The sequence below is a fragment of the Ooceraea biroi genome, chromosome 5, assembly GCF_003672135.1.
Source record: "Ooceraea biroi isolate clonal line C1 chromosome 5, Obir_v5.4, whole genome shotgun sequence".
Lineage (NCBI taxonomy): Eukaryota > Metazoa > Arthropoda > Insecta > Hymenoptera > Formicidae > Ooceraea > Ooceraea biroi.
The window spans coordinates 16992542-17013867 of NC_039510.1; the positions used below are offsets into that span (position 1 = coordinate 16992542).

At 38.6% G+C, this 21326-nt stretch overlaps 3 protein-coding genes across 12 annotated transcripts in view; 1 reads left to right on the forward strand and 2 right to left on the reverse strand.

Moving 5' to 3' along the window:
* The window catches only part of LOC105284914 (facilitated trehalose transporter Tret1-2 homolog), a 30212-nt gene extending 18727 nt beyond the window's left edge, over positions 1–11485 (reverse strand). The window contains exons 1-2 of one of the 2 annotated variants that reach the window (XM_020033432.2): positions 10342–10413; positions 4919–5027 (exon numbers count right to left, since the gene is read on the reverse strand). Coding sequence is in view for 1 of the 2 variants with exons in the window: in XM_020033429.2 (XP_019888988.1) it covers positions 11362–11364 (3 nt within the window). In the remaining variant the exon portion in view is untranslated. Of the gene's footprint in view, positions 1–4918; positions 5028–10341; positions 10414–11361 lie in introns of those variants that run through there. The other variant, XM_020033429.2, reaches the window with a different exon arrangement.
* LOC105284911 (facilitated trehalose transporter Tret1) lies at positions 513–15545 on the forward strand. Of its 2 annotated transcripts, XM_011348751.2 has the most exons (9): positions 513–645; positions 3773–3944; positions 9917–10046; positions 10379–10514; positions 11041–11497; positions 11901–12150; positions 12343–12549; positions 12695–12887; positions 13151–15545. In XM_011348751.2, exons 2-9 carry the CDS (start codon positions 3925–3927, stop codon positions 13393–13395), a joined length of 1638 nt encoding a protein of 545 aa, XP_011347053.2. In that variant the 5' UTR covers positions 513–645; positions 3773–3924; the 3' UTR covers positions 13396–15545. The 2 variants fall into 2 exon arrangements, with proteins under 2 accessions (XP_011347053.2, XP_011347054.2); XM_011348752.3 differs by lacking the exons at positions 513–645; positions 3773–3944 and adding an exon at positions 5594–5870.
* Positions 15546–15918: 373 nt separating this feature from the next.
* The window catches only part of LOC105284918 (CLIP-associating protein 1-A), a 33780-nt gene continuing 28372 nt past the window's right edge, over positions 15919–21326 (reverse strand). For 4 of the 8 annotated variants that reach the window (XM_020033426.2, XM_011348765.3, XM_011348763.3 and 1 more), the window contains one exon: positions 15919–21225. In XM_020033426.2, coding sequence (XP_019888985.1) covers positions 21019–21225 — 207 coding nt within the window. In that variant the 3' untranslated portion in view covers positions 15919–21018. The remainder of the gene's footprint in view (positions 21226–21326) is intronic. The other 4 variants (XM_011348764.3, XM_020033427.2, XM_020033428.2 and 1 more) reach the window with 1 other exon arrangement.

The window sequence follows — 21326 nt, forward strand, 5'->3', positions numbered from 1 at the left end:
TTGCCAATTTTTGTTAATCTGTTAAAATTCCGAGGTATCACACGCTAATATATTGAACCAGTGTTTAAACACAGTTAGATATGATATCTTTGTTTCCTCTAGACAAATTTAAAAACGGAATTCGGGGAACGAGACGAGAATGATTGAATGCGGGGTCGCAAATGCGAGTTTTGAGAGGGCGATGACCTGAAAAAGGAACCCTTGCAACCGGCCAACCCTTAGACCAACCAAGCCGATAATATGCGGTAACGGTGCGTAACACATGCGAAGAGCCGGGACTGTGGACAGGAGAACGAGACAACGAGGTCTTCAGGCTCAGTCGCTTACCAACCGCGGTGCCGAGCAGAAAGCGAGGAGCTTCGTCGGTCGATCCGATCGTGCGAATCGCGTGCGAGTCGCGTCGCGTCGTATTGACCGTGCTCTTCTTTAGGCAAAGATAGGTGTCACCAAAGAGAGGAGAGGCCTTTGTAGCTCCTAGTCCTTCCAGTTCCATTCTATCTATCTTTCTCTCTCTCTCTCTCTCTCTCTCTCTCTCTCTCTCTCTCTCTCTCTTCCTCTCTGTTTTCTCGTTCCTTGCCCTTCGTGAACGTTCGCGGCGCTCGGTGAGAGATCGATTCTTCGAGCAACAGAGGCGGCTTGGAAAAGGTGAGTGCTCCACTAGACAAGTCCAGATACTATGCGTGAGTTCATGAATCACGGAACTCGAAAGTACGGTGAATTTGAAGAAGCCCTTCTGTCGAATGTTTCTCCTGCGAATATTGAAAATTCTGAACATTTTGTTTTCAAATCTTTTAAATTTCTATTTCGAAGATTAAATTAACATAAGCATTTTTATTTTACTCTCACATATTTACCATTCGTTGCGTGGCTTGGTGAAAAAATTTTGTTCATTGAAAGACAGCAGCTTTAAATCTGTCACTGTCATTAGGTCAGTTTGTTCTAGTTGCATAATTTTTGTGCATAAAATAAGATAATTATATGAAAGAAAAGGGAGAAAGTGAGGGAAACAGAAAAAAGAATGAAACGATATAATTAAAAGTGAGGAACCTATTGATAGTGCGTACACCTACTTGTTTATTTACTATCGATCCTTTACAAAGCAATATCGGGTCAGAATGTTGATCCGTGAACGAATCTAGAACGCTTCGAAGAGTTGCTCGATCCTTGTAAATAGTGGTAATACGTAAAGAGCGGACCGGGTCGTCTCAATTTCGAATCAAATTTTTGAATTTGCGAATATCGACTCTAAACATTTGTTCGTCGCATCAATACAGCATTACAAATTATGATAGATATTTCCGGAAAATCTTACAAAAGATATAACTGTGTAACGTAGAAATGATATCAACGGATGTGTTATTAGATCTACTTTGTGTGCTGGCGGAAGTAGCTCAAAAACGAAGAGCCGACTTGAGACTTTACATTATCAGACTTACGGATCAGCTTATCGCATTACAAAAAACGATATTATATTCGTCATCATATTTGTTCTTTTAATGCTTTGTTGTAACACGATTTCGGAGTATTTACAACACAAGATTAAGAATAAATCAGAGCTGTTTAGAATTAGTTAACTGATTTTAACTATTAACAATGCTTTAGAAATAACAAATCAATCGTTATTCGTGCTCATCCCAACAGACGATTTTTGTATTTTTATGAAATAATGATCCGTTGCGTGTCTCTATGATGTCATGAAAATCTTATAGAATAACTTAGAATCAATTGCCTTAGAACCAATTCGTGCCGTCATTTATGTAAAGTCAGCAAGCGGAGTGATTTCCTTATTAGCTTCAATGTTGTGTTATATTACGGCAAAGGTAAGCATGTTGCTCGTCATCTGACTCGTCTCTGTCAACTTCGCATAAACTCACTGGTGACTACGATTAAATTATTTTTATACATATTTTACGAGTAAAACTAATCTAAACGATTTAATTCTCGGACCATTGATACAATATTAACCGTATACTCGATATAATATCAAATCGTCTGCACTTGCGATTGTATTCAATATAGACGTCGAACTCATGACCAAACAATGTTAATCATCATACAGCTCGAAAGTCCGCAATAAAAGATTACATAATACCATATATTTAGATAAAACATGACTAAAAAGAAATAAGTAGTCCAGATACGGAAATCTAAAAAATGTAGGTAATAAAAATTAAAATTGAGTTTGCAAGACTGTTTTACGTTCGGTTATTTCCGACAGACAAGGTTCATGACGCAAGATCAACGGTCTTTGACGAAAGGTCAATTTGAATTTCCTTTTCATAAGGTCATTGTGTGTAATGATATTCCGAAAAATTCCGAATTCTTCGTGCATTACACGTAGGATGAGAGACATATTAAAGGCGTCACTTTCACACGCGAAATCCACATCGAAAGACTCTTCGAATCGCGATGGAAAGTTGCACGTTGCGTTGCGCATCACCGACACTTATCCCGAGAATTCGCGGGATTTTCTTACCGAGTTTTTAACATCCAGCTGATCGCAATTCGCAACAAGACGCATCAATCTTCACGGCAGTTACGTCCGTTATGAATGACGGATACCGTCCTCGTGCTGCGACGTGCATAAATTATCCACGAACGTAGCAGTTTTTCCTTCTTCGTGATACGAAAAGAGAAGAAAAAATCACGATGCAGAAAAACAGCAAAGTTTTTCTCCGTACCGGATCTTGTCGCAAATCAAATATAAAACGCATTAGAGATGATTCAGTGTTCATGTATCAAATTCATTCATCTTATCAGAGAGAGAGGGAGTGAAGAACTTTATCCGTAATTTCTTCCTCATAAAACCATTTCTGTTAACTGAAACATCAAACATTAATGTTTCTTCTGCAATGTCAGTCTTGATTTCGTTTCCGGATATATTTATTCTCCGTACTGTCGGATTCCGACGTGAAGAGCCAGATTGCCGGTGACTTCTCAGTTAATTGGCGCCCGCATTTGTCGGGGATGAAAGTTAGGTGAACAGCACGCGCGCATGCGAGGAATTTAGATGAAATTACCGGTTGTAACGATGACGGACACGATCCTTCTGAAATCTCCTGTGATCGTTCCAGTGATCATTAACCAGCGCAAACGGGAAAACACCGATCACTAGGACTTACAGTAAAACGCAGAAATCGTCGAAACGAGGCGATTAACGCTCACGCGATCGTTCGCTTATTCGGCGCGCATTTACCAACGTGAGTTTTCCCGCAAAATGCGCGCAAGCTCGTGATGATCATGGAATAATGGACAGAGGAATCTTTAGAGATGATAGAATGTGAGAGAATTTCACTGTGAGAAAGGGAGAAAGAAAGCGCCGCGATCCGATTGCAACATTGCAACGACGACGCAAGGAGAAAAATCGGTTTTATGTCTGACAGAGAAAGTTATTGCTCTACCATGCACGTGTGTTGCACCAACCACGAAATTACTGTGCACTGTATTCGGAGACTGAATTATTAGACGGTCCCATTTAGAATGCCGTGCGTAAAGTGGACGTAAGGCAACGGTGATCCGCGAGTCATTACTCAGGAATCTAAATCCATATTTCTTTGGTGATCGATTGCAGGAAGCTATCGAAACGAAACCGTGAAATGTGTAAATGAGATTAGATAAGAACGAATGTAATACATGTACATTGTACATAATAATAATAATTATCATACAATAATAATTAAAAGAATCGATACTGCGTGTGGCAATATATTAGATGACGATAAATTAGAAAGCGGTAATATAATACTAATTCGATACTCTAATTTAATTCCAGGCTGTGTACAATGTTGGCTAGGCAGGACAACGTTGGGCGGAGTTGACGAGAGCCTGCGCATAGGAAGAAGCCTAGTTGACTAACCCTAATCAAGAGAAAGAGCGCGCACATTCGTTGACGGTCAGTACATCGAGCGAGAGGCGAGAAGCACCATGGATCCTTATTCATTAAGGTAAGTATTATATTACTAAGTTTACTTGCAGAATTTTCAGAAAAGCCATTTCTTGTAATAGCTTTCTTCGATAAAAGTGTTGTAGATAGAAAAATGTACACGATACTGCTTAAAGCTGCGACTCGTTGCCGACTCTGTTTAAGAGATATAATAAAAGAGACAAAAGAAAACAGTCTACTAGTTATTCTTGTTGAATCGATCTTCACCGCATTTTTTTCATTATTATTAATTAATAATTAAAATGATTAATGTGAATAGCAATGTAGAAAAATACTTGATCTAAATCTAAATGAATAGAATAAATTATTTTCGTCGATGATAAGCAAGCTATATTTAGACGATGATTTGAGCCTGCATCAGGTAAAAAGAATAGTGATATTTCAATACAATACACTATCAAGAAATACATACGATTCCTTTCAAAATATTAGAAAGACGGTTATAGTCGAGTAAATAAAAATTAGTTGAACAGAATGCACGAACAGAATCTATCAAAAACCTTGGACAAATGCACCATACTTTTTTCTCGCTCTTTGTCAAGATCCTTTGATGCTCCACCTGTTCGTGAATAACATACACATGATAGGGAATACATGACAAGGATTTAATCTCGAGATTTTTTCTATGACCTGCTGAGCCTTTTTTATCTCGGTTTTTCCTATCTTTACAGAACAGCAACCTACGTTCCGAACACATTCTATAACTCTGCATGGGTTCATGTACAATTCAAAAGAATTCTCTAAAGAATCCTCACAAAAAAGATCCTCAAAAGGAGGATCTTCTCTTTGATACATTAAACGTTAAAAAGAAAATTCTTAATTAAGCTTTGAGCGTTGAACGCATAAATGCTGATAATACAAAATAATCCTTGTCCAAGAATTATGTAATTGTTGGTGCGGAACTCTGCACAGATACGAAATATGCAGACATGTGGCTCTATGCCCGTGGCTGCTTTAACAGGAAGACTTACTTACCCAAGGAACCAGTTTCGCTGATGTGTAGAAACCGAGGTATCTTGATTTTGGCTAAGATACGACGCCTCAGATCGTAATTCAATTCTGACACATTCTTTGCAATCATATCCTGAAAACGTTATAATCTATTACTGTGAAATCATCAAAAAAGAATCCCTAGAATACTGAACCTTACAAGAATGTTAATTTAACTATTTGAATTTTCACTAATGTAACAGTTTTAAAATTGTGACGAGCAACATAGATAAAGTCATCGTCGATGAAATCAACTAGTAAACGCAAACAATTGACAATAATGAAGTGCTCCTAAATTTAAAAATCATGAATAATTTTAGATCGTGACGGGATAACATTACTTTCATATTCTCCTCTATAATCTGTACATCTCTACGAACCTTTCTATCTTCCCTTTGTAACTTTTATGTGCAAGGTGGCTCGATCGATGCCTGATCACATTTAAGAACTAGATCGCGCGTCAACGTTGTCGTTACTCGACAGACAATGTTTTTCAATTGGATAGGCAACAAGTTTGCTGAGATCGCACTCGAAAGGAGGGCTCTAGAGCATAAATGCTTGATCGCTCGCCAATTAGCCTTCGACCCCGAGTTACGCGTGTGACGTTAGCCGGCAAATTGTCTGCCGAATGTCGTAACCGACGTCGGTGGGATTACACGCGACGAGAGTATTTGCAGACAGATCTCTTGCCGTCAGAAACACACCCACACGTCGGGTTCGTGCACGTGTATCTCGTTTGCCAGCGTTCGCCAGTGAGGAAGCAATCGCGACATTCACGATGAAGAAAGAGAAGCGTGCCCCTCTTCTGATCGCTAACGAATCCTGATACCTGAATAGAGCTGATCGTGGAAGAAATTGCAAGAAGTCGCTTCATTGCTCGCATTGCTCGATGCGAGAGCGCGAGGTGTACACGACACGAAATCGCCTCTTCGATGATGTAAGTCCCGCGTGTTGTTGCACGAAAAATGATTGTCTTGAATCGAAATGAAAGGAAGTTACGCTATGCGGAGTATCCTTGTATACGTGCCACATTGCGTAAAAAAACGAACGAGTCTTCAGGCCAATTTGACCTTTCATCCTTCTCTCAAACTCGATTCGTCAAATTATTACATTTGCAATCTAATTGATGTGACAGAAAGCGATGTGTAATATGTCAATCTGAGTAATTTGAGAGAATTAACATGATGAAGGGGAGAAAGAATGACACGGCTCTTTCGAGTTTCGTCGATTCGACTAGACACACTTGACATAATAGAATTCCGCAACTCAGTCTTTCACTTTCATGATATCATCAGACATTTACTGAAGTAATCACATAAGGGTATTGCGTTACCGATGACCTCTTATCACTCAACGTTCACTGAATCATTCGCGTACGAGTACACTAGTACGCAGTCGTAGTTTTTTAACGTCGAATATGACGTATCGAGCAAACAATGATATCCACATAAATGTCTGAGATTTCAGTTTGCTCATTATTGTGGCACGTTGGTTACTAAATCAGGGCCAAGGTTAACGCCGCCAGCAGTTACGCCAGCTAGTTCGAACAACGTGTCTACTTTAGCGCAACGCAACCTCAGGATCGCGCGAAAAATCCTTCGACCAACAGAAACTCTATGATTTGACTCGCGAAATCGCGCTCGGAATAACAAACGTGATACCAGAAGTTGCACGTGATAAGAGGAGCGGATCGATCATCATCCATCGGATTGAATGGTCAAGCGTGCGTGAATATGATGCAATTGATCCCACGTACGGTTTCAATAATACGCGCGAAGCACATAGCCAGGAAAAATAAGTATAGTAATTATGATAGTCTCCTCTTCTCTCCGCCTGTCCACGTGGAACGTACTATATATTGATTCGTTATTATTCACGCAAAATGTCAAGCGCTTCTTACGTCGCGAGCGCACACTTCATTCCGCGTAAACGCTGTCTTGATGTGTTGATGAAAAAGTGGGATAAAAAATTTCATCCACAGGAAAATCGACGTAGAGGCTGACGTAAGGCTAACGAGAAAAGCGAGGCAAACGCACCCCCTACATTCCCGCGCGCAAATTTCCACGGGTATAGGTCGGGTGTAGGTGTAATATTCTAAGAGTCGGTAATGTAAGTAATTTACTTACGTCTTGCCGCGTGTGCGAGAGGGACGAGTTGCTATAACAGAGGCTAGAGCTTGCTATAACGCGATGCACACGGAATATCAATGACGCGTGTCGCTCGTAAATAAGGATTCTCTTCGTGACCTTCTCTCTGTTTAAAATGTATACAAATGTGTAAAAAGTACATGATGAATTCGCATAATAACGAATGCAGCAATTAAATACATACTCTTTCATTATTTTGCGGACGCAACTCGAATGCGCTATACGAATAGACATATTTGAATCTCCAATTCGCGACTTTTGATATGCATCGAATTTTGGAATCTCTCTACTCGATTCAGCATTTTATCATGTGTTCTTCGTACGACTGCATAGTGTAGTTACCCGACGAAAATAGACTTGCGAAGCAGGAAATGAGGCGATTCCGCCTCGATTGACGATCGACGCACAAAAAACGAGAACACTTCGGGAAATCACCTTACTTTCTGCCGTAATCGTATTCGTGTTATGAACGACAATCGACGAGGCAGTTAAAAGTAAATAAGTTACTTGTTATTGAGTCCACGGATTTCGTAATAACATAACCGCGATATATAATAATATTATTCCCGCCGTACGTATAAGTGAAAGAGATGGCCATGAAGACGCAATATAAATAGTTTTTTTCATATTCGAATTAGCTGCAACTGCTTTGTAACGGCGAGTATTAAGCGAGCTTTTACTGTTGTCTACACCGTGTTTATGACATAAGCAACGCCCAGAGAAAAGGTAATTGTTGATAAGGAGGTGATCGTAGTTTCTCATGGGTGCTACATGGATTACATTAGCGCATCTGCAGAAAGCGCGGAGTTGTTTTGTTTTACAAATAGCTGCTATTATACATAACGTAACACATATTACGGCAATTGGAATAATATGATAATTGACTGCACTGGCATGCTTGCGTGGAATATAACACGGCAATCAGTCGCGAATACAATAAAAAGATACATCTGATAAAGGCTCATGTGAGAAGTATAATCGTATCACGTTACATTCAATTCATTAAACTGTCATTCTTCTGCCTTTGCAGCTTGTTAGAGTTATTCCGTGAAATCGGATTCTACGATCGTATTCTGAACATAATTCGTCAATTAACGCGCGTTAATTCATCAAGCGTGTGATCGTGTCTGATCAAGACAGTTGATCTATTTTTAACACGAGACCAAATGCAATTTAATGAGAGCGTTTCCAAGAGCGCTTCGTTGCGTCGCGTTAATTACTTGTCAGCTAAGTGTTTGTGCGCGAAGCAAATTATCGTGTCGAGAAAATGATTCGTTCACACACAGCATTCGCTAGACACAAACGGATTCAAGTTTTTCATTCGAAAATATGCCGCATTGTGTAAAATATTCATCGAAATTCTGAATTTCGGAACACTTTATGAATTTACAGCGAAATAATAGCATCGTTCAATTTAAAGGAAAAATATCGATTGATTGAAAGGAATATTTCGTGTTTTCCATGATGTCTTCTCCATAATTCGCAAATTTAAACGGCATCAGTATCTCAGGATAAATCAGGATAAACTATCCTGATAAATAAATCGATGTAACGTGCTTGATAACCGATCCGGCTAACGGATATCATTGTTACGTGAAACGATATATGGAAGACTATCGTTTTGATATTGCATGCATTTAAGTAGACGCAACCAACGTCTGTGTGTCACGTAATAAATCTATCAATTACGTCCGATCGATTCTATTCTTCGAACTGATTTCTCTATAGCTGCATTATTTGTCGTTAAAAACAAATCAAATTCGCGTTGTATCGACAAGGGCAAATCGATATTGATAGTTTGTTTACTAGACACATCTTTTATATATTGTCTATACTTTGTGCCACTTAACATAATTTTACATACTGATGGAAGGTTATTGATTATTGCCACAGACAAATATGTCATAACATTACAATATCTTCGAGGGTACATTCGAAAATTTAAACAAAGAGCTTTCTCGTTTTCTTTTTCTTTCTCTCTATGAAACTATTAAATTTATATTCCAGAAAAATAAGTTTTTTTTTCGTGGCAAACTGAATGCTCGAGGAGGATTTATGATTGGAGAAATCAGAATTCGGGTAAACACGTCTCCATTTAATATATCGTGTTTGCGTATAAAAGCTGAAAGTTACGCAATTTTTTCACATGACAAGTTGCGAGCGAAATGATTCATAAATATAACGCCAGCTTTATTTAAATGTAAATTCGTTACACTTTCGTATGCAAGATTTTTATCGGTTTATTCAAGATCTATCATATAAGAAAAACTTTCAGTAAACGTTCATAAAAATAGCGTCGTAACATCTATAAAATATATTATTAATAAAAATTTTTTAATGCAGAAAACTGCACATAGCGCTACAATGTTCGTCAACATTAAGTCATCATCATGTTACGCTATAATAATAAGAACTGTTAATATCCCAATGGACATATGATGCAATCTGATTGGACAGATTGGAATTTAAGATTAGGCGCCTGTTAACGATAGAGATCTGCATTTTGAAACAGGAGACTCAGGAAATCAAAGAGTAAACTATACGCGATAAACATTTACGAAGGTATAAGTGTGCTCTCTCTTTCTCTCTCTCAAAATGAATATATGTTCTATCAACAAGTACGTATCAACAAGTCGAGCTAGTCACATATCGTCACTATAATGGCATGCAGAGACAATGACAAATGGTCCCCGTAAATAGCAACGTAGTACACAATGCAAAATATATGATAATTCATAAAAAGCGACAGCGGCAAAATTCACATTGAAAAAAACGCCAACATATGTTAATGGCAATGTTGCTTCTCACACTTTATTGACAATCGAACGATTTTCAGTGTGGAGCGGGAGGCTTCGAAGAACATCGAGGAAAATGAACGAGAATGCTTCAAAGACGCGATCGTTTCGAGTCGCAGCCTCAACAAAGGTTTCGTCGAGCCAACCAATCTTAAAAATGCCATCCGAGAGGTATCAATTACCAATATTATATTCCGCGAGAGATTATTATATTATTATATATTTTCACAATACTTTTTAACGCCAAAGAGATGCTTTCTTTTAAGAATTCCATTTTTCTGAATAAACAGTGACACAAAAATAAATAATAATGATAGTGAATGATACTAATGAATAAGTTACATTCAACGATTCACATTTTCTAAAAATCTTAACAAGTTATGATTCTCACGCTTGCTCGTTTTCGCGGAAAAGCCTCGTAGAAAAAGTAACAAATTGCACAAGACGGATTATTTATATATCTCACAGAAACTGTAATAAAACGCACGGTTGGCCCTTCCTAGATTGCTGCGTGCATCATCTCAGCATCTTTCCACATAGCGGTAGGCTTCATCATGGCATACTCAGCGACTCTCATCCCACATCTCGAGAAGGAAGACGCAGAACTACATGCTACACGAGAGGAGACTTCCTGGATAGGTGAGATTGTGCAGCATGCGCGCAACAATTATTATAAAGACGAAATGCGTTATGAAATTCATTATTCTATAAAAAGAATTACGCATTCAATATCAACGCTTGATCGATCTTCGTGCTCTGATTAGATCTCTTGTGATCACCGCGTGACAACAGAAACTTGTATAGTCTTTGTTATGGACATACTTCTACTATGGAAATTACCGGTAATGATCGGTGACAATTTTCATGCAAATGGAGATTTTACGAGAACAGTTGGAACTTAAACCGAAATTTAAATTCTAAATATCTAATATATTCCCAGTTATATTTAAGCTACTCTCGTATATCGACAGATAATACGGAGGACTTTTATCAAAATGTATATGTAAACTTGTAAATAAATTGAGAATTTGCGAGCGTTAAAGATATCTTTCACAATAAGAAACTGACGTCGGAAGCCACTAGAGTGAAGTACAAAACAGCTGATGATTACGCGTGAAAAATTAAGTAAGGGCGCGGGACGAGGTAAGATCGATGTAATTTTCAGCCAGCTTGGTCGTCGTTAGCTCGCCGATTGGTGCCCTGCTGGGCGGCTTCTTGATGGAGACGTTCGGTCGTCTGAGAACCCTGCAGATTGGCGCGATTCCCTGCGTAATCGGCTGGATTCTCATCGCCCTTTCGACGAATATACCGATGCTGTTGATGGGCCGTTTGTTGTCCGGACTGGCGACCGCCCTGGCGACATCGCCAGCGATCGTCTATATCACCGAGGTAGCCAGGCCGGAACTGCGTGGCTCTATGATCTCGTTCGGACCGACGCTGGCGTCATTCGGAATGTTATTATCGTATTTGAAAGGCGCTTACTTACCATGGCGGCTGGTCGCCTGGCTTAGTATCATCTATGCGGTGGTGCCCGTCATTCTGGTGCAATTCTTAGTGCCGGAATCGCCTGTCTGGCTTGTCTCGAAGGGACGTCTGGATGATGCCAAGAAATCCCTGGAATGGTAAATCATGATCTAATAATTAAAGAATGTAGAGATTGTAATACAAATTTTAAACAGTTAAAGTAATTATGCTGGTTAAAATTCTTATTTTATTATCTTATTGAATTATTTTGTTATAAATTTGGTCATTTTTCGGTTATTTTGCAATTGATTCTCTATTCTTTTATTATCTTTTTATTATCTGATTAGTTTCTTATGAGTTTCTTTGAGAATACTATCGGTGGTAGACTCATGATGTTCAGATGATGCCATAATTAAATGTAGGTAATTAGACACACATTAAAGACTTCAAAATTGACATTCACGGTAAAAGAGATATTTATGAAGATGAATTTTCTGGCGTTTCTCTATTTTAAGCATGACAAACGATTAGCGATTTCTAATGGTTGTTATAATGACACAGGCTTTACAAGAACGAGACGTCGCAGGACAAGATTTCCGTAGCTGAGGCGCAGTTCACGACAATTGTGAAGGAGAACGAAATTAAATTGAGCGAGCAACGGCGAAGTAAACACGGCAGCGTGGCCAATAAGTTGCGGAGCTTCCTGAAACCGACTGGATGGAAACCGATGACGATACTCTTCCTGCTCTTCTCATTTCAACAGTTTTCCGGGATTTACATCACATTATTCTACGCGGTCACTTGGTTCCAAGTAATCAAAGAATTAAATATCTTTTCACTGAAAATAAATTTCTTTTTCTTTCATATTTTGCAAACTGCAATTAAGCGATCATTATTTCACGTTGATTCCAATTATTCGTGATTGGAAATTTATTTGCATATAAATTGATGATTATATATCGATCTCTATGTATTAATGTATTATTGTTTTCATGATTTAAAGGAAGTGGGCGCGGAAGTCGATGAGTACCTCGCGTCGATTTTAGTAGGTCTGACGCGTTTCCTATGTTCCATGGTGAATACTTGGCTGCTGAGGCGTTACAAAAGACGAGCATTATGCATAATATCGTCCCTTGGTATGACTCTTTGCATGGGTGTTTCCGGTTATTTTACGTTGAGCATTCAGAATGGTGATCCCAGCGGTTACTGGGTAAGTGTATCAAGACTTCATTAAGTTCCATTTTTCTCTTCGAATTCTTACTTATAGAATATACATATATATATATATAATGAATATATTTGAATAAGATATAAAAATGCGGAGACCGTACAAAAGTGCAATTTAATGGTTACAGGTACCAGTGTTTTGTCTATTACTTTACGTGTGTACATCGATGATTGGAATGCTGACCATCCCTTGGACCATGACCGCAGAGCTATTCCCGACCGAGATCCGCGGATTCGCTCACTCCATCAGCTATTCCATGGCGAATTTGCTCATGTTTGCCGCGCTGCAAAGCTACAGAAGCCTGCAGGCTTTTCTGGGAGGTACGATGTTCGATACTACGAATTGTTACGTCAATTGCTATCAAGATCTTATCTGTAACTTTTCTGTATTCCAATCAGATAATCTCTGATTATTTTTATGTAGATATTTCTGTTTGTTCTAGTTGTTTTCTCTTGCAATTTTTATTACGAATATTTTTCATTCAAGTTTTTCAATTGTTGTCTTGATGATGTGCAAGAAATCAAATTAGAGCATCTTTAGCAGTATGGCAAGCTTGGCTAAAAAACTGCTTCTTGTTGTTTAGGAGCGTATGCAGTGCAATGGTTCTTCGCTGGTGTTTCGGTGGGAGCAGCTGTATTCGTATGGTTGATGCTGCCAGAAACCCACGGGAAGAAGCTGTCGGAGATCGAGGAGTACTTCCACAACAATTTCTTGGCGTTGGGAGCGGAAGCGAAGGACAAGAAACGACGAGCTGCGAGGAGGGCTCAACAGAAGACGAAATCGTCAGCAACTGAGCCACTCAATCCGAAAAGCAAGCAGAATGTTTAACGTTTTTTCTTCTCTTTCTTTCTTTCAAATGAATGCGATATGTGATAGTCTCAGAGAAAATGATCGAAAATGTCCGAAATAACGTACAACTATAGCCTCGATTTTTGCACGATGAATTTTATAACCTCGTTAAACGCGCGTTAAACTGTACGTGGGCAGCTATTTATACGCGCGAATATACCTATAGTTTTGATATTAATGATAGATTTAGTGAGATTTTCAATGCTTGATGAATCACGTCTGGCGATCGCGGCGTGAATATTTGGGAAAGTAATTTCAACAATGAAAGGATACAATAAATGAGACGCGAGATTAAATTTCATCCCTAATGTAATCTCGCGTTAGTCTTCGTTTACATAAATGCATATAAAAACGAGCGAGGCAGTTTCTGAAAAGCTGATAATGCTTATATATCTTAGGCTTATGAATCTTGAAAGAAAGAAAAAGAAAGAACAAAATATAACCGTAGGGAGAATATGCGATTCCGTAATTTGTTATATATAATATATATGTTCTATGTGAGAATGATCAAGCACAGTGCCTCCATTTCATAAGAATTCCATGCGAGGAGTATTGTTACCGTATAATATAATAAATTATAATACCGATGATGTCGTGTAGCGATTAGAGAATAATGTTAATTGTAGTTGGCAAGATTTGCGATGAGTATTTCCGCTTTTGTTAAAGTAAACCGTGCCGTTAGATCGATGCTTTTTACAAATCTTTATGTTCATATAACAAACTGTCGCAAGTGCACAAACACTGCACCACTGATTGCAGTTGTACCGATGTGTTAATCCTTGCGAAGACCGATGTATCAATCAAACGCGACGGACTTTTGGCAATCTTTCGAAGTGGATCAACATTCCTGCTTGCAATCAAATTCGCAAACTCGCGGCGATCGGGCGGATTTACGGAAATGAGCGGAAAACTACGTTTACATGAATGCAACGTAATGAAACCGAGCCAATTATCTTAATTGATTCGTTTGACTTCAATCGCGTATCGCGTCCGCTCTTACGTCTGCGTGGCGTCGTTTACTTAGGACCAGAATATACTTGAATCACACTCGATACTTAATTTAGCGTGTTAGAAACGAATTATTTGGATGGAGCGAGATATTCAAAAAGTGTCGTCCGAATAAAAATCAGCGACGTAAAGATAACGTTTTTGTAATAATGTAATTAACGATACGAAAATTTATTATTAAAATTTATTACACTATCATACACGAATCAAGAATAACTGGTTAAGTTATAATTAATTACATAATTATTAAAAAATGTTATCGTGCGTGCCTTAGTTGATCTTAAGCTATTTCGCTCGAAAATCACGTTCCTTCTAAATAAAATAAATTTTGGGACGAACGAATCCACGATGAACGGCGAATCCACTCGAGCAAGGCGAACAATCGATTATAACAAGCTTTGTATTTTTATACGTTAAACGTTAAAGTACGTTGAAGTATGTGTCACATACATTAAATAAATTCTACGATTTTTCTCGGTTTTTACGTCTTGGCGACTCGTTGCCGTTCGTCCGAATTTTGTAAACTAAATCGTTTTCTTTCCAATTAAGAATCAATTTTACCATTGTCGATAGAGTCGAATTTGCTTGTAAGTTAACCGAACGTTCGTTCATGTCCAAGATAGAAAAAGACGAAGAAACAATTCAGCCAAATTCGACGAAATCAGCCATCAACGAATGTATGTACATTTTTATGGCATATGTGATAGATGTGATATGTGATTTCGTCATTTTCTTTCTTCAGACAATTTGTTTTTTAATTATGTAAGAGATAGAGTATAGTAGTGAATTCCTCCTCATGCATTTATTCATGAAAAGGGTGACTTGAAAGATTTCCGAGATTCTTTACGCATGATAAATATATTCTTATCGAGTAATTGCGTTTTCCAGAGAGTACTGAAACATGGTGCTATTATCAACGAAAAATGTGTAGATTGGCGCAATGAGAAATGGTCTCGCGTCATGTTCTGTCGCTCTTCTTTATGTCACACGAAGCAATGCGATCAGAATGATATTTACCAATGTACTTTCTATTGTTATACAACCTCTTCTATTACACTACACTTACAAATCATTGTAAATTTGTATTAAACTGTTCAAAATAAAGTATTTATAACAGAAAACAATTTATTAAGTTATTACAGCCGAATAGTTCTCTTTCTCTATCTCTCTTTTGCGATAGTGTTTATTTTTTCGAAAAATTCTCGTAATGTTTCTGACGAATTTCGATCAAATTAACGAGAGCAAAGACAAAAATTGCTATTGCAACTGCCAAGTTCTACTATCATAATTCTCGCTTGTACGAGGAGGAAAAGAAAAAGTATTACAACTCACATTCGGAAAATGCGGGCAGCAATAATGATCGACGTTTTATAGCAATATCTTTATTGTGTGTCAAGTTGGCAATTACAATAACAATACATTAATAATATCTCCGCATTTAATTGTTTAAGTTTTATCGGCGTGAAAAATCCCGATAGAGTTATTCTCTCTCTCTTTCTCTCCTCATATAGTACTATTCTTTATAATCTTTTTCTTTCCGCCGCGTCTCCCCGTCAAGCTCGTTACGCGCGGTTTGGTTTCACGGGATCAAAGAGAAGCAAACCGCTCGGAAAACGATGAGATTGGGGCAGTCGATAATACGATCGGCGATCCGAAATCATCGGAAGTCTCTCTCCCCCCGATGTTTTCGGCACACCTTGTACATACATGTTACGATAGAAATATGGCGACTACGAGCGCGCGATCTCCAACATCCGCTATGCAAGATAATCGTAACCAGAACAATGATAGTCGAGGTTAACTATGTCACATGATACGCCGATCGATCGATCAGAACCTACAAATCAATTAATAAAAAGTTGTCGCGTCCGTTTCCAAGCATTTAGCCGGTTAACTCGGAATTACTGATGAATTTTGCGAGCTGAGCCTCAACTACGTCTCGCTCGCGATGCGCGTTGCGTTGCAATTACTGAAATATCGTTCACGCTTCGACGTTCCAAGGCGATTAATGAGATGAATAATGACAATACTCACATATACGTCGCCGTGACTCGAGAAGAACCATTGTGCACGCATCACAGGCATCACAGCACGCGCGACCATCGCGGACTGAGGAAACTGCGCGAGAAACTCTTCGAATTCAAAGCGGCGCATGCGCATTCGCATAAGTGTCTTGATGAAATCTTTATGGGTGGTTAGAAAAGAACGAAGATATCAAATATAAACCAAAAGAGCGTAATACCATGGAACTAGGCTTTTGATAGTTGATAAAAAGTAAAACTATTTTATACAAAATTGATTTCGATAAAACACACAAGGCACGTAATTTGCAGCGTAATTTACCGTTGCGAGCAGTTCTTGAGGAATTTTATTTAGTCCAGAGATTCTCAATTGCCGTGACAAATGAAATGCAACAAAAAGAAAATTAGAAACAGTAAACTTGGATTTTGATCTTTTAACAATAAACGAATCCAGTCCATGATTTATAATAATAATATAATCCAGGTGTAATTCCCTTGACAATAAGAACGCACAATAATTAGCATAATACATTCTCTTGCATCTTGAACAGAAAGAAAATTCACCATTGTTACAGCAGTCAGGCTCTTCCTCGCTGAGCCGCTGAGAGAAAGGATCTCGCGCTTTCGCTTTTCTCGCTTACGGACTTGACGATCTTTCCGTTTCCGAATTTTCCATTCGAGTTGCAAATGTGTCCGCGGATCGTGCGGATCCGCCGTTCGGTCGATCATCGTGCACGCGACGTTCCGTTAATAATAATCGCGCGTCGAGATAATAAACATAGCGATATCACCTCGATATTTATACGCAAAGCGGACGAACAAAATACTGCGACTCGTGAATACGCTTGGGGTGCGAAAATCAGTAGCGGTGAACTCGCATGAAACGCTCATCTCGGCGAGAGGATTTCATTTTATGCGCATCGAGGATAACGGGTCAACAATCATTGAAACGATAACGCACACGAAGCCTTACGTTCTACAGCTTCTCCGTCGCGCGAACGATCCACGCGAGATTCGAGACTCGCACGAGGAAGAGAAAATGGAAAGTGTTGCCGTGGATCGTTCGCAACGCTCGGCACGTTACAGAGGTGGTATCTTACGTATATCACACACGCATCGACACGATACAACGCAAGTCGAGCAGGTCGGTACAATAGTAATAATAATAATAGTAATACAATAATTAATCAATTAGTAATAATGTGATATAATGATGATAACGCTCGCGCAAAAACTTAACAGAACAAGCGAATCGATTAAACACGATCACCACGCAGAGTCGGGCTGTGTTGCAAGAGCCACGTTTATCCTCAGCACGACCAACGCTGCAGGCAGTGACGATGAGCTACCTAATATCAAAGTATTATTTAATTATCAGTATATCAAGTTCTATGTATCTCGCGTGTCGTATAATATGTATATATGTACATAAACGCGATACACATCAGACCATGTCGAAAGCTAGCGAATCTCAAACCGACCAATGTGCTGGCGCATCCTGGCAGAATCAAAGTGTCCTATACGAATGAGGGACAAGTGCGTAAAACTTGGCAAGCTCCATATACACATACGTTTGTAGCATATATGCTATAACATCGTGCTCGCCATGAAATTCACAAAATACAGACTCGGATATCGAGCCCTTTGATTCCACACATGACCTACAGATTGGCTGGCCTGCGGACTTTCAGCAGATTTTAAGGGCGCAATCAATTCGTCAATCAATTAAAACCGCCGCGCGGAGTTGGATCGAGTTCAACACGCAACGAAAATCCCCCTCGATGAAGATCCGTCGCGGTCGTGTCTTCCCTCGGAAGCTAGTGAACCACATTTGTTTTGACAGTAATTCAGCCTTCGAATCAAGTATGATAGAAGCGCAGATTAACACGCGTGTATGGATGGCGCGTAGAACGAATATATTCTATTCGGGGCATCTCGCACAGAATGGGAAAAATATCGAATCCATTTAAAATCCGCTACGCTAGAATAATTAATAAGATTTTTTTCATTTATACGACACGTCGGCAACAGTTAAAATTCTGTATCCTCTTCCTTTCCTCTCTTTCTCGTTTATCATGACTGCACTATGCGATATTGTTCCTAAATGTGACGATGAAAGACAATCTTCGATCAAATCGCATCGCGTCGACGCCGAAGGCACCAAGTAAAAAGAAATACGCAATCCGTCATATTTTTTTCCTCTTTACTTCAATCCTCCACATCGAATCGTTTGCACACCATTTTTGCTTCATTTTTTTGGCACTAGTTGGCCGTATTGTATTCGAGACGTAAATTATTACTGCGTCATCACGCTGAAACGAATTATTGTATTCATGGTACCATGAGATGATTCGCGTTACAACAAAGCGTCTGCCGATCAACGTGTACATACGTTCGTGTACGTTCCATTAGTTACAACTATACTCAGGTGTATTGACAATACTTACGCCGGATAACGAATTCCCAAAACGATTTCCTCATTAGCTTACATAATATCTTAATGATCTTCTCTGAGAAAATTTCTCTCTTTTCGTCGAATTTATAATAAAATTATTTTATTATCTTATCCCGACTAAATATATAGTAAGAAAAGGGCAAAGGATGATCCATATATAATATATATAATATATAATTTTTTTCTCTTATACAGAGTAAACAGAAACGACAATGGCACAAAGTGTTACTAAACTCGTTAAGTTAGCGTTTGATTTAGCGTTCCTTCGATTATTGGCAACGTGATGAATAGTTTTAAGTGTTAACGTTAGTCTCGAGCAGATCGTTTCGCTAATCGCAACTACTTTATCTAGCTTGCTTCTCAAACACGCGCTAATCTCAGTCATACAACTCTCATTCTTTTACATTACAGCGCTGTCTTCCTCTCTCACTCTCTCACTCTTTTGTATTATCTGTATTATTTGTGTGTATAAACATGGTTTGACAAAAGACTATGCCGTTTGTGTCTTTTACGTTTCATTGTGCATCCTTGGGAATCTGACTAGCACGTAGATTTTCAAACGAAATAAATTACACACTTTCCTTCCCACTTTTGCTCTTAGTGCACCATCGCCGGATCGCCGATTACTCTCGATATTCGCAAGTAACGAGCATACAGTGTGTGTTTAACGTAACGTTCGCTGGTAGCCTGTGTGATCGATATTCGGTTGCATACTAACGAGAGATATCGAACTCGTTATTCATAGACAGTGATGTCACGTTGTTTTTGCCATTGTCCGTTTTACCGAGTCTTACGAGTCTCTTACGATGATGAAGGGGCTACAATACTGTAAAAGAAAATATTTCGGCACTATTGCGCTCGTAGAGATGCAGACGTGTATATACATCAAAATACTGCATTTTGTGAATACTATAACTCTCCATTATAAAACAAGATGTAGATAAATCGTCATCTGTTGGAGTAAGAAAATAAAAATTGATTAGAAGACTCAGCGAATGAAAGAATCATCCATTTTGTAAACAGCTATATAACGTTACAAAAATAATTTTGCAGTGTCTTTTTCCAGCATGGAACAACCTGTAGACACATTTGCCAATTGAAATCATTTTCTGACGCAAATCCCGTGGTATGTAACATGCACAGTAACGGAAAACACATCATAAATTACGTTACAAATATGAAAGCACGCTTCTTTAATATCACAGAGAATTTAATCGCAAAGTTTTGACAGTGTTTAAATATTCAAATTTTGATATTCCAGTATTATAACAAAATATGGTATTTTCAGCATAGAATTTGTAATTTTTAAATTGTAAGTAGTCATAAAATTGTAGAAACTAAATTAACCTGCGCATACTGCAAATTTTTAATAATATTAATCATAGGCAATCATATAACGTATAGCATTACATATTACACAATCACACTATGATTTATAAAAAAGTATAGTTATAGTAAAATGATTTGACGAGATAATTTCAGAACATTAAAAGTTTTCTTGTAAAACTATAAAAATATGCAGATACAACAAATTACAGCTAAATTAGATTTACGCATATGATTCTTACAATAACGTTTACAATAACATTTGAAGTATAACGAATTTGTCTGCAATTCTACGTTGCTATCTTACAATTAAAAATTTCTTCATAGTGCACATCAAAACTTTACGATTTCTATCCTGAAGATAATCCTGAAGAAATGCGCTTTCTCAGTTTTCATACGGTTCACATTAGAAGCAGGAAATGTAAGATAGTCTCATGTTACTAATTTTCATAAACTCTCTTTCAATTGAAAAAACATTCGCTTTTATTTTCTTACAAATAAACAGTAACTCGATAAATGTTGCAACTCGTTTGACGATTCCACGCGCGACATCACTGTCGTCTCGAAGTCGCATGCACCTCGTCGCGAAATTCCGTATGCATACGTACATCATCTCTATCAGTCTCTATCGTATCAAAACCTTCAAAGTCATATTGTTAAAACCGTCGTCGTGGACCATCGTCACGGATCGGACTTACTGAGGAAGCTGACGAGCATTCGCTCATGCCGCATGCCGAAGCGGGCGAATCTCTTGAGTATCGCGACTCTGAGAGTCGTAGTAGTGGATGTTAGTTAATTCTTGTTATTGCTACGCGGACTCGCAGGTTGACTGTTTGCCTGCTGATGAGCGCGCTGTATATAAATGTTCAGCAGTTTCAGTTTGCTGGAATACAGACAGCTCAAGTGTGGCTTCAGCACCTCCTCGCCAACCGCCACGTGGATTGCCACCATGCAAAAGACTGCGCTTTTGCGAACCGCGCTCTCGGCATCGTCATAGGCCTGCGCGACATGCAAATAGCGTAATCGTAAAGCACATAGTGTAAAAAATAATATAATATAAAGTGATAAAAAGAACGGGATTGTTGTTTTCAATGAAAAAT

Bases quoted from the DNA above. Each gene is read 5' to 3' on its own strand.
- LOC105284911 (XM_011348751.2), top strand. From the start codon at position 3,925: ATGGATCCTTATTCATTAAG. The intron at 10,047-10,378 runs GTATCAATTACC...GGCCCTTCCTAG, and splicing joins TTAAAAATGCCATCCGAGAG to ATTGCTGCGTGCATCATCTC. The intron at 11,498-11,900 runs GTAAATCATGAT...ATAATGACACAG, and splicing joins GCCAAGAAATCCCTGGAATG to GCTTTACAAGAACGAGACGT.